This window comes from Cebus imitator, unplaced genomic scaffold (assembly GCF_001604975.1).
Source record: "Cebus imitator isolate Cc_AM_T3 unplaced genomic scaffold, Cebus_imitator-1.0 Scaffold427, whole genome shotgun sequence".
NCBI classification, from domain to species: Eukaryota; Metazoa; Chordata; class Mammalia; order Primates; family Cebidae; genus Cebus; species Cebus imitator.
Window position 1 is genome coordinate 1,530,077 of NW_016107742.1, and position 12,462 is coordinate 1,542,538.

A 12,462-nucleotide genomic window follows, 5' to 3' on the forward strand; every position below is an offset into this window, starting at 1 on the left:
CTCTGTCTCCTTCCTCGGACTAGGGGGCCCTGGGGGAGGGGCTGAGTCCCGTTCCCTAGTCCTCCTTCCTCCAGGTGGATGCTGGGTGTGTGGCCTGACCACTAGGGGGTGGGGGTTCTTGAAGAGTGGTAAGGGATGGCAGAGTGGGAAGGACACACATGCAGGGCTGCAGAGGCAGAAGCCAACAGGCATGGTGCTTAGTTCCAGGGGACCCGAAAGAGCAGCAAGGGGGATGGAGGCTCTGCAGGCTTTGCGAGGGCCGGCCAACAGCCAGGCATGGGAGCTGGGGGCACAGGACGGGGACATGGTGAGAAGAGGCACATAGAGGCTGAGGCTCTAGGCCTCTTGGATTTGGGGTCACCCCTGGATTCTATTTCCTCTGCTCTTTTCCGGACCTCTGAGAAGGTGAGATGGGCAGATATCCCCACTATCTGGAGCCAGGGGATTTCTTGGAAAAGGGTAACTCAGGGGCTCCAATGGGAGGCAGGTCTCCCCCTCCCTCCATCCCACCCCCTTTCCCTTCCCCAAACACCAACCGAGGGCAGGCTAACCAAACTTCATATATATTCTGAGTTAAGGAGCCCTATGTCAGGTTGATAGGAAAAACAAGAGAGAGAGAAGGGGAGGCCAGGAGAATGCAGAGCTCAAATGAGAACCGAGATAAAGCAATTACTTGATCAATACGGGTGAAATTGAGTAATCTAGCAGATCAATACCATGGGCAGGAGGCTGGGGGGTGGGCACTCTCTGCTCTCAGCCCTGCCCCCCCGCCCACCCCGGCTGCAGTCCCTCCTCCACTTGCTCCAGCCCCATCCTTTGGGACTGCACTCCAATCCCCCAAGGTCCCCCCTGCTCCTCCCAGCCCCCAATCTGTGCTCAGACTGGCACCCCTCTTCAACTCCCGCCTCAACAACCCTCACTCACATCCCTCTTCTTCCTTCCCAGACTGATCCCACTCTCTCAACAGCCCTTCTGAATTGATGCCCCCTGCTCCTGCTCCATCCCAGTGGGGCTGCAGCTCAAGCCGGCTGGAAAGCCAGCTGTCTGTGTCTGTGTCCTGGGGGCAGGTGTGGGGAGGTGGTCTCATCCCCTACTCCAGGAAAAGAACCAGGTTTGCAGGGACTAAGTCTTCCCCCATCAGCCAGACCTGGCTGGAGAGACAGCAGCACCTCTTTATTTCACCCTGTTATTGGTGATGCAACCTATTACTCCATTTATGAAGCATTGGTGACATGCTAGGCACGGGCTGAGCTGGGCTCTGAGGGCAGGAGCTGGGAGGAGGACCCTGGTTTCTGCTGATGCAAAGGCAACAGTGCCCACAGTGAAGGGCACTTGTCTATCTGGGGACTGCTGGGGTTTAGAAGGGGATCTTGGGGCTGTGGTGTTTTCAGAAGGTGACTGGGGGAGAAGGAGAACTTCCCCAGTATTGTGGGCACACCTGAGTTCCTGCTAGCCTAAGTGAGTACTGAAAATTCTTCCACAACCAGAAAAGTGAAAGTTTGCTCTGGGATGAAAAGGCGGAGGTATGTGGAAAGAGCACGAAGTAGGATCACAGCTCTGATTTACTCCCGTCTCTGTCACTGCTAGACTGAAAGCTCCTGGCTGGCCAGGAGTGTGTTGATTTGACTTTATGAGCACAGGACTGGGCCTGGCATCCAGTAGGCACTCAGAAATGTTGGATGAATGAATGAATAACCAGTGTCACCTGGTTGCAGTCTGCCTGGTATTTCAGTTCATGCTGTTGGCTTGCTTGCCTGCAGGGAGCAGGGACCTCCCCCACGTCTCCCAGCCGCAGCCCGGCCAGGTATCCAGCAGCCCTTGGGCAAATGTTTGTTTCATGAAATGAATGGCTGAATGAACATATTTATGAGTCTCTGTCTCTGGGCCTTGAGGTTGCTCCAGGGGAGCTCAAACCGGTAATGATTCCACAAAGTTCCTTAGAGAAATAAAGGGCCTCTTTAAAGCAGCTCAGTCCCCGACCCCTCCTTCCATCGGTCGGCATCACCACTGAGAGGCAGAGAGGTATTTGAGAAAAAACTTGGACTTTGGAGTTAGAAACACTGGGTGAGTCCTGGCCGGGGTACTCATTAGCTATGTTGACCTGGGGCAATTTGCTCAACCTCATTGGCTTTTGTTTTCCTCATCTGCAAAATGGGCATAATAATAGTACTCTCTGAAGAAGGTGATTTTGTGGATCAAGTTAGTTAACACAAGTTAAGTGACAAGAACATGTAGATGCTCATTGTTAGTTACTTTCTTTTTTCTTTTTAGACTGAGTTTTGCTCTTGTTGTCCTGGCTGGAGTACAGTGGCGTGATCTCAGCTCACTGCAACCTCCACCTCCTGGGTTCAAGCAACTCTCCTGCCTCAGCCTCCACTGTTGCTTTCAACATGAAGGCAGGAGGGGTTGGTGAGCAGAGAGGCAACATTTTTCAATATGTGCAGATAAAGAGTTTTTCCAGCTGGGCCACAAGTGGGAGAATAAAAACAACTTTCTATACCTGTTTTATTCTGAAGATAGATTGACGCCTACATACCTCAGTTTCCCCGTCACTTCCTTCCAGTTAGCTACCGAAGGGGCAGAAGTGATACAAAGAAGACAATTAAATCCCAGGGCGCTAACCAGATTGACCGCCCTCCCTGCCGTCATCTATTTCCGCTGCTGTTTGAGGGATCCTGGGAAAGAACAGAAGGCAGGCTTAATGACTCTCTGTAACAGAGGGTCCCTCCCCTGCAGCTAGAATCTGGTGCTGACCCCTGCCGCCTGGTGCTGACCAACCCCTCCTTCCTGGTGGTGCCCTGCAGGAATCCAGGTGAGAGGCTGGTGGCTTCCCTGCTCGCTGGTCCGTAGCTCTCTGGGACTCAGGTTGTAAGGCTTGGACTGTTCCTGGATGGGGCTTTGGGCTGAAGATGAGGTGAAGTCAACAACCCGATGGAACTGAGACGAGCGAGAAAGGCCTGCTGCTGCTGGGTCTCACTTCTTGTTTTCACTGCCTCTGCAGGGTTTATGGCCCACTCTCCGTTGTCTCACCAGTGAGGGGGACGCCCCCACCCCCAATTCCACCCCATCTCTGTATCAACACTGGCCCAGCCTCCACTGTCAGTCATGGGGGAGCCAGGTGGGCTCACCTGCATTCCGGGAAAGCTTTGACCTTGGATCTTTCTCCTTCTGTCAGTCCCTTGGAGCCTGTTTGACCAGAGCTGAGGGGGCCCCTCCCTGGGCCTGTTCACAGGTGCTTGTTCCCCCTCCTGCTGGGTTTTTGCCAGGGTCTCAACACTCCAGATGGGGGCACGTGGCCTGACACCTGGAGAAACACTTAAGGTTGGGGCTTTCCCCTCCTCTTCCTATTCTGCATGTCTGATTCTTAGACGCTGCTTAGAACTGTCTTCACCCTCGCCTCAGAGATCCAAGGCAGTGGGAAGCACATGCCATCTGGAGTCGGGAGACCTCGGTTTGAACCATTAGGATAGGCCACCCGCTCTGGGCCTCACTTGTCTCATCTGTCACACATGGATGGTGGTACTAAAAAAGCTGATGTGAAGGCACAAAGCCCCAGAGAGTAAAATAACCATGATGATAGGCTGGGACCTCACTCACACATAGTGGTCACGTCATTAAATGCTTTATGTGCATCACCGAATCCTTGAAACTGTCCTAAAATAGAGGGAAACTGAGGCACAGAGCGGTTCCATGGCCTGCCTGAGGCCTCGCAGGCAGTAAGTGGCAGGGTGGGACTATGGGATTAGAGCCAGTTCCAGAGCATCTCCGTTCCCCAGGGAGGCAGCACAGCCAGCTCCTAGGAGAGGAGAGGCGCAGGGACAGCAGGCCTCCTTGGGGTTTCCTGCTCATCCTTTTTCTTTTTCTTTTTTTGGGGGGTGGGAACAAAAGGTGGGTGAGTGAAGCTGGAATTGAGTCTGCCTGAATCCTAGGGAGGGGGCAGGAAGGGAAAGCCCAGGTGGGGGTCTTCAGGATTAGAGGTGTCTTGGAACCCGGGAGGCCAGGGGATCTTTAGCGCGAGAGTTCTCTATGATTTCAGTTCATTTTTCTCTTGCACATTCTGCTTGAGTAATACTCCACAAATATATCCTGTGTGTATCCTGAGGGGAGGCAGGGTTTTAGGAAGAAGGAAGGGAGTACAGTCGCAGACAGAGGGAAGGAGAGAGGCTGAAGATCAAGGAGCAGCGGGGAGGCATGATAGACACAGGGACCAGGAGGGTGGGAGAAGGCCGTGTCAAACAGGCGCCTCAAGGTGCAGCTCCTCAGGCAGGTGGCCCCTACGCTGGGCTGGAAGCTTGACACTATGCCTGTGTCACTCTCCCTCATCCCTTTGCCTGTCCTTATTCAAACCTGCATCTTCTATTCCAACAGTCGCACCTCCTCCATATGTGTCTTGTTATTCACTTGTTAAACATTTATCAAGCATCCTCAGGCTCCAGGCAGTGTGCTAAGCATGGGAGAAGGGTCGCTGAATTGAACCCTGAGCTGGCCTGAGGCTTCTTGACTATCATGTGAAAAGCCAGACAAGCAGGCTATGACAAGACGAGGAGGTGAGGGCTGTGACAGGACACAGGAGTGCCCCCCGACCTGCCAGGAAAGGCCATGGAGGCGATGACATCTGAGTTGAATGCTGCCCGGTAAGATGTAATTGTCTGGTGAAGTGGGGGAAAGAAGGGTGTTCCAGGTGGAGTGGGGCAGGCCCGATGAGCAGCTTGTCAGCATGGCAGAGAGGCCTTGCAGCAGAGTGCTTATGAGCACAGGAACTGGGGCGTGAATCCTGGACAAGCCAGTTAGCTTCTCTGATACTCAGTGTTCCCCAAAATAAAATGGCAATAAATAGCTCCTACCTCGGAGGGTTGTCATGAGGCTTAAATGAGTTGATACAAGTTAGTCCTGGCACAGGGCAACTGCTGTATTCGCACTGGCTGTTATGGGCGCAGCTTAGGCTTTGTGTAGTGCAGAGACAGTGTGTCTGCATGGGTGTGTGGTGAAGGATGAGGCTGGAAGGGAAATCGGGGGCCAGGTCATGAAGAGCCTGCCAAGCTGCTAAAGACTGTAACAGGGAAATAATGGTGAGCTGGTTTTTCCCTAACTTACCATCAAGGGCTCTGAGACTTACCTTTCCCCTTGTCCTCACCCTCCAGGAGATCTCTCCTTACTTCTCTTCCACACGCTGTTTCTCTCTTCCTTTTTTGCTCAGATTTCAAATAACCACCATCCACTTCTAAGCACTGGGTGGTCAACTTAGGCTGGCAGAACTAGATGCCCGGGATTCTGGTCTCAAACCCATGTGCAAGTTCATTCCTAAAACAGGTCTCCTTCTGCTTTCAGCAATGAGGAGGGGAGGGGAGCAGGAGGCTCTCCCAGTGAAGGGTCTCATCCAAACCCGTACCCACAGATTCTTGGTTACTTCAGGGCGGCGACCAGCCAGCCCATCACTTTTCCTTTTTCACACCTAAATGAGATGCCCTTTTGAGCAGAGATATTGACAGGGTAGTTACAGTTTCTTAGGGCGATGGCCTTCAATGGTCCTCCCCGGCTCAGGCCGCTCTTTTGTGAAATACCAGGGATGGCCACTGCTAGAATAAAATACAAACCTTTGTAATCCACCCTAGTCTGCCTCTTCAGCCACGTCCCTCACCACACAATTCCAGCCTTCCCAACTACTTACAGGGCCCTTTAATAGAGGTCAGATTGAACGCCTGGCATATTGGGACCTTCAGAAAGTCACTTTGCCTATCTCCCGTGGATGAAATGAGATTACTGTCTGGCACCATTTTTCTGAAGGTGTGTTATACGATATTCAGTACTCCGCCATTATCCTCTCCTAACCCCCCAGATTTTTGTCATCTACTGGGAAATACTATGTTTCCCTAGTACCGGTTTGCCCTTAAAAAAGGTGTTTTGTACTTAAAAAAACTCCAACACACCCAACGAAACCACCTTTACTGAGATATAATTTACGTGCCATAAAACTTACCCTTTCAGAGTGATTGTCATTCAGTGGTTTTTGTTAGATTCAAATAGTTGTCCAACTATCATTATTAAGTTCTGAACATTTTCATTACCCTAAAAAGGTAATATGACTCTCCACTCTTCCCTGGCAGCCACTAACCCGTGTTATCTCTACAGATTTGCCTATTCTGGATATTTCATGTAAATGAAATCAGGTCATGTGTGGTCTTTTGTGTCTGGCTTTGACATGTACTTTTAAAAGAATCTTCGCAATAATCTTGAGATAGACATTTCCACCTGACTTGGGTCTCTGGCTTCAGTTAGTTTTATCCGGTAGCAGCCATTCACTCAAGAAAATGGAAAATCTCCAGAACTGTTAAGAGATCTACTTCCTCACTATGTTGGTACCTGTACAATAGGAATAAAAAACCATGAAGGCAGGTGAGCGAGGACGGACTAGGCAAATTCTCTGGCATGACCACCCTGACACAGTGTATGATGAACAACAAAACCAACTCTCAGCAAACATTACTTAAAAGTATTTTTTTATTTAACTTTAATTTCTGAGGTAAAATACTTTTTTTTTCTTTCAACTTCCATAACAAAATACAGAGCTATCAGATACCCCTGGAAAAAATATGTATATTATACATATATTTCTATAACATTACATCATATATATAATATATATGCAAAAATTTGAAGACTTTATAGAAAGCGGAACATCTAAAAGGCACTGCACAAAGGAGTTAAGATTACTTACACTTTATGTACATATACACACTTTACTCTGTGTTAAGCAGGTAACTAGTGAAGTCACCTTTCACCTGTAAATGTTTCATTCACAAATCCCTGCATCACAATTCTGTAACTCAAAGAATGCCTACATATCTCAAAACAAATTAACTGGTAACTTTTTTTCCCGCCTAAGAAGAAACCAAGAATGGAATAGTTCTTGAAAGATTGAATCAAAGTTGTCTTCTAAACAAAATACAAATGTATGCTTCATTACTGTTTACAAAATAAAAAGCACAAACATAATTATGGAATAAATAAAAAAACAAGGGACAAACAGCCAACTGAGTCTACCCATTTGGTGAGAAGTGATAAACTTCAACTATTTTTTTAATGCTTCTGAAAGCTGCTTGGCCCATAGAGGACTAGGGTGTGATCATTCCCTGTGTGAGTGAATTGGGTTTAATGCGGTGCAGCTTCAAACTCAAGGTGAAGGGACTTGGTGAAATGTTTATACTAAATATTTCACTCCTACCCATTCTTCAGGAAAAAAGGTGAGCTCAACAAGGCTGGATGCCCTTAAGAGATATTTACTGTTTTCTTTTTCTATAGCTAAAAAAGCAAACTGTTTACATGAAGAAGCTCTTGATTAATGAAATTTCAATAGATTTATATTTGCAAAATTTTAAATATTTGGCACAGCAAAATTTGGAAAAAATGGGGGAGAGAACCTAGGTCTGGTTTTTGTCCCCCTTTTCCCACTTGCTGCTGGACAGTGATGAGATGCTCACGGAAGAGAAAAACCTGGCTTTGTACCAGGCTGGTAACAGGTGCTGCCAGGAATGGGCTGAGGGGAGAAAAACTATCTCCCACTCTTTTGTCCCAGGCAATGTCAATGACCTCCACATTCCCTGGTCCACTTCCTGAGCAACCCTAAGTTCGGCTCTGTATAAGGACCCTCCCCCCCAACCCCAACCCCGATGTGCAGTGCAAATCAACCAACAATTTACTGGTGGAATGGCAATCAAAGGAAACAGGTAAAACACCAGACAATTTCTTAAAGCCAAAAAATATTTTTCATGGAGTTGAACATTTTTCGAGTGTGTTTTTTCAAGTGTAAAAGCAGTGACGTTTTGTTCAAACAGAAGCAGCATCTAGGAATTAATTCTGGCACTTGGGTTCTAGGGGGTTACAGGTATGCATTATGGATTCTTCTCCCTCTTATTTTAAAAAGGCCTCATGTTTCTATTCCTGAGTTCATACCAACACCTGCTGGCTCTCCCCATTAGCGGACAGTGGGTGGCCAGCCAGCCTCCCTGGTTAGATCGGGCAATGCCAAGCAGAGATCCCTCATCCACCTGCTGGGCTTGCTTTCTGATTCAGAGGTAAGTCGAAGTGCAGAGAAAGAAACTTACAAAAGCACAACCACCAAAGACAGCCTGAATGGGGAGCCCTATGCAGACTGAGTTGCTGGGGACCACCCTCCTAGCCCTGTTCCTAGGGAAAGGCAGGTCACTCATGGAATTTGAGTCAAGAGGGAGGACACTTGCCAGGCAAAAGTATGATGGACTCAAGTCATCCGAGGCCATCTACTGTCTCCCTCACCTGCTGTAACCTTTTCTGAGTCCCTCCCTCTTTTATGCAAGCACTGTAGTTTAAAAAGGAAAAAACACCCCCATTAAAAGACAACCCTCAAATGTTATTAAGTATACAAAGTTTGTTTAGGCTAAGGTGGAGTCAGGAATGTTTTTAATTCCTAGACACCATCCCTGTGCCCCACTTCCTCTCATCAGATATGATTTCTTCTATCCCTGCTGCTATGCAGCTCTGAGCCAGTCAAGTACTAATGTACACTACGTAGGCACATGTACACACACACAGAAGGTGGGCTGCTGCTTCTTTCTCTCTGCCCCTAGTCCAGGCCCCTCTGCTTCACATAAGATTAATACTTTCCCATTCCTCTGAAGTTGCTGGAAGGAATTTCCCAGGAAGAAACTCTTCCTCACTGCCTATAAACTGGAGTCTCATGTGGGACAGCCAATTGAACATGAGAATCAGAACAATCTGGGCAAATGGGTATGGCAAGAATGGCAACATCACAGCAGGACGGATGCCAACTCTTTCATTCATGCCAGGCCTTTTGGCATCTGGTTGCCTTCTGTGTCTTCTTTCCACCTCTTCCTTCAGTCTCAGCAAACATCCACTTGTACCCCCAGCTACCTTCCATGTTTCCAGGTATCATCGGCTCTTAACTCCCACAATCCTGCCTTTTGGCTACCCATCCCAACATCATCAAGAGGGATCACTAAATGTCAGCTAGACACCAAACCATGTTTCAACATTCCTGGATTATCTGAAAAGCTGTCCATGCCCTTTTACAGGTTTATGGTGACAGACCCGTATCATCTTAAAGTATGTTCATAGTTAAGGCTTGACTTAAGAAAATAAGAGAACCAGACATAATGGAAAGACCTCTTCAGCAATGTTGCCATGACTCTCAGTGAACCTGCTCACAGTCACACTTTGGTTTGGCTGCCCAAACCCACAATAGAAAAGAAAAAAATGAAGTTTTTAAAATTTGCTTTGTTTTTAAAGGCATTGGGTTACTTCCTCCTGCCCTCTTTTCTTCCCTGAACAAGAGTTTACAACTCCTCATGGCTTCTTAATAGGTGAAGTAGGTGAAAGTCTGAGAAACAGCAGGGCTTGGTGTCTCAACTATGCAGCTGAGAGGTCGCCAGCTCCTGTGCCTTCCCAGCCCCACTATAATTGGCAATACGTTTGTTCATGTTTCCTGAAAACATTTTCTTTAAAAAAAAAAAAAAAAAAAAAAAAAAAAAAAAAAAAAAAAAAAAAAAAAAAAAAAAAAAAAAAAAAAAAAAAAAAAAAAAAAAAAAAAAAAAAAAAAAAAAAAAAAAGGGAAAAAAAAAGAGCAACATCCGAACATTCCCCACGCCCTACCCCAGTAAGTCTGAGATTATCTTATTCCTCCCCTGCAGTCATTATAGAGAAGCATTTCAGGCAAAATACTTAGTATTAATGGTCTCTTACTGCTCAACCTCCCAACCATGCCCTTTCCCCTTTTATGTATATCTCTTGGAGCAAAATAAATTCATTAATGGCTTTCCACATATAAATACAATAGAAAAGAAAGCAGTCTGGAACCTGAACTATCATGGGACCAGAAAGTATCTTGGCCCTTTGAGAGTTTCCTTGTCAGAAAGTATAAGCCTCAACAGGAAATAGAGGCTTCCTCTCCTTTGAGTTCAATACCCTCCCTGTGTCCTACTCACGAGGAAAATAAGTGTGTTCATATCCCACCTAATTTACAACAGAAGATAACCCCATCCCATCCCCAAAACATAAAAATACAAGTCTATGCCCCTAGAATGATCAAACCAGTTTAACTCCCTCCCCCCTACCCTGAAATCTTGCTACATAAATACATGTATGTATTTGATTATAGTATAAACAGCTCCTAATCCACTTCCAGTTCTAAGCATCAGCAGCTGCTGTTGCCAAGCCCTGGGGTCCTGACCCATTCCAGAGGAACTTGCCGCTTTTGCTCAGCTCTCGGGCTTCAGGGTCATCATTCCAGCGCCGCTTCAACCGAAGCTTGGGGGGCATCAGGGCATCTTCTTTCTTCTCAGGTGCACTGGGCTCTTTGCCAGGCCTGTCCTCACTGTCTTCAGTCACCTCCAGAGGTTCTTCACTTGGGGTGCTAATAGGCACAGAGGGCCAGATGGGTGGTACAGCGGGGCGGGCAAAGATGGTGCCTTTTTCCTCTTCAATGGTCCTGCTTGGCAAAGCGCCCTCTTCTGGAGCGTGCTCCTCTTTCTCTCGTGTGGACTGCCTGAGGCTCTCAGCATCCTTTTCAGAGGCAGGTTCCACCTTGATTCTTGGGGGAATAGGAGCCATGGTGGGCGCAGTAACTGGTGCTGACTCCTCGCTGCTCTCAACCCTCTCCCGGTTCTTCCGCCCAACTGGTGGGGGCTGCAGCTTGATGGAGAACTGAGTTGACTCTTCAGGATGCATTTGGCACTGCAATGGCGGAACCATGAGCCCCGGGTAACGGGGAAAAGTCCGAGGACTCAGATGGTAGTTGAACACAGAACAAGCTTGAGAATGAAGGTAGTGTTTCATTTCCTCAGGGTTGAAGGAGAAACAGCTGCTGCTGGTGAAAGGGCTCAGGCCTGGTGATGGGCTATAGGAGAAGATGGTGGGAGTCAGGGAGAGAGCTGGTGAAATGGGGACATTAAGGACACCTCCACGGCCAGGGATTGGAGAGACAGCAAAGGGACTGTGGGGGTCAGGGTACATCCCTGGCCTAGCAAACAGAGGAAGCATTATGTCAGGCTTGCGTTTCTGATGGCTAATCCCTCCTCCACTAATGGCATTCCTGGAAGACATGAGATCCACGCCTCGGCGCCAGTCAGCAGCTGAGCCATCCTCTAGCTCTGAAAGCTCGGCCTTTCTATCAGTACCATTACTGGACTCCTGGCCAGAAGCAGTTAGGGAGCTAGCAGAGAACCGCCCTGGCTGCACATCACTGGTTGGAGAATGGGTGTCCAGAGGTGGGAAATGGAACCGGGAAGAGGCTGTGGGCACTGGTGGCGCACTCTGAGGAACCACACCTGTGACAGTGGAAAATACAAAAGGCTGCATCAGAGGACTGCTCATTTGTTATCACTTAGGCTAACTAAGTGCAGAATGTTTAGTAGTAACAGAAAACAATCATTCCAACTGGACTGAATCCCATAGTTCTCCAACTTCTTAGTAACTACTACTCAGCTGCTTCTACTCAATTTGTCATCCTTCTCTAGGCTCTTTACTGTCTTCAGAGTATTACTTACTGTCGAAAACATCCTAATTGCTTATCCATATTTTAAAACCTAAATTCCACAGGGCAGGGACTTCCTATTGAAACTACTACTCGTAGTTCAGGACTTAACAATTAGTAAGTGCACAATAAATATTAAGTGTAATGAATGAATGGGTCGAAGAGCCTTCTCCTCTGCAACTCTAAATATTGTGTATATTACCTGTTTCAATTTTTAGCTCTGCAAAGTCTTTTCTTATTTCTGCAATTTTGGCCATATGTATCTAATATTTGTGTGTGTGTGTGTGTGTGTGTGTGTGAGAGAGAGAGACAGACAGAGAGAGAGAGAGAGGGAGAGAGAATGAGAGTGAGAGAGGAGGTAGAGGCTTACTGAAATACAAACATTCGAGAACATGTAAGATAGAAAATAACATATAGATACTTACTACAAGAGGAAGTCTGATGTTTACTCACTGCCTAGGCTACCCACATGCTACCACATTTTTCCTTGTTGGAATACATATACATTTCAAGATGGGAAGCGGGTAGGGGACAGAGCTACTCTAGCTAACTGCACCTTCTGAGAAGCTCTGCTTGGGCCAAGGCCCCATTCCTGGATGCACTCGCTTGGCTGCATTTAAAAAGCAAGCAAGCAAACCAAACCAAAAATCAAATCAACAAAGCTGAAAATGACATCGATGTAAAGCAATGCAGTAAAAACTCAAAGACCCTGTACCTAACATACACAGACCATATTTTTTAATCACTCCAAATCTATATTCCTCTAACAAATACTACTGAATGATCTCCAATTCCAACCTGCTTTCAAACATTAAGGAGGATGGGAGAAAATCCAGCACCTACTATTTCTTCTTCCAAGTTTGCTTGCTAAAATTTAAAGCTCTAAGTGATAACATACACTGTGCTAATTATTTCAACTTCTTTTTTTTTTTTTTTTT

General features: G+C 47.2%; 1 protein-coding gene across 3 annotated transcripts in view; it reads right to left on the reverse strand.

The window, feature by feature from the left end:
- Positions 1–6,480: 6,480 nt before the first annotated feature.
- The window catches only part of ETV3 (ETS variant transcription factor 3), a 17,064-nt gene continuing 11,082 nt past the window's right edge, over positions 6,481–12,462 (reverse strand). For all 3 annotated transcript variants that reach the window (XM_017510064.1, XM_017510065.1, XM_037731862.1), the window contains one exon: positions 6,481–11,318. In XM_017510064.1, coding sequence (XP_017365553.1) covers positions 10,180–11,318 — 1,139 coding nt within the window. In that variant the 3' untranslated portion in view covers positions 6,481–10,179. The remainder of the gene's footprint in view (positions 11,319–12,462) is intronic.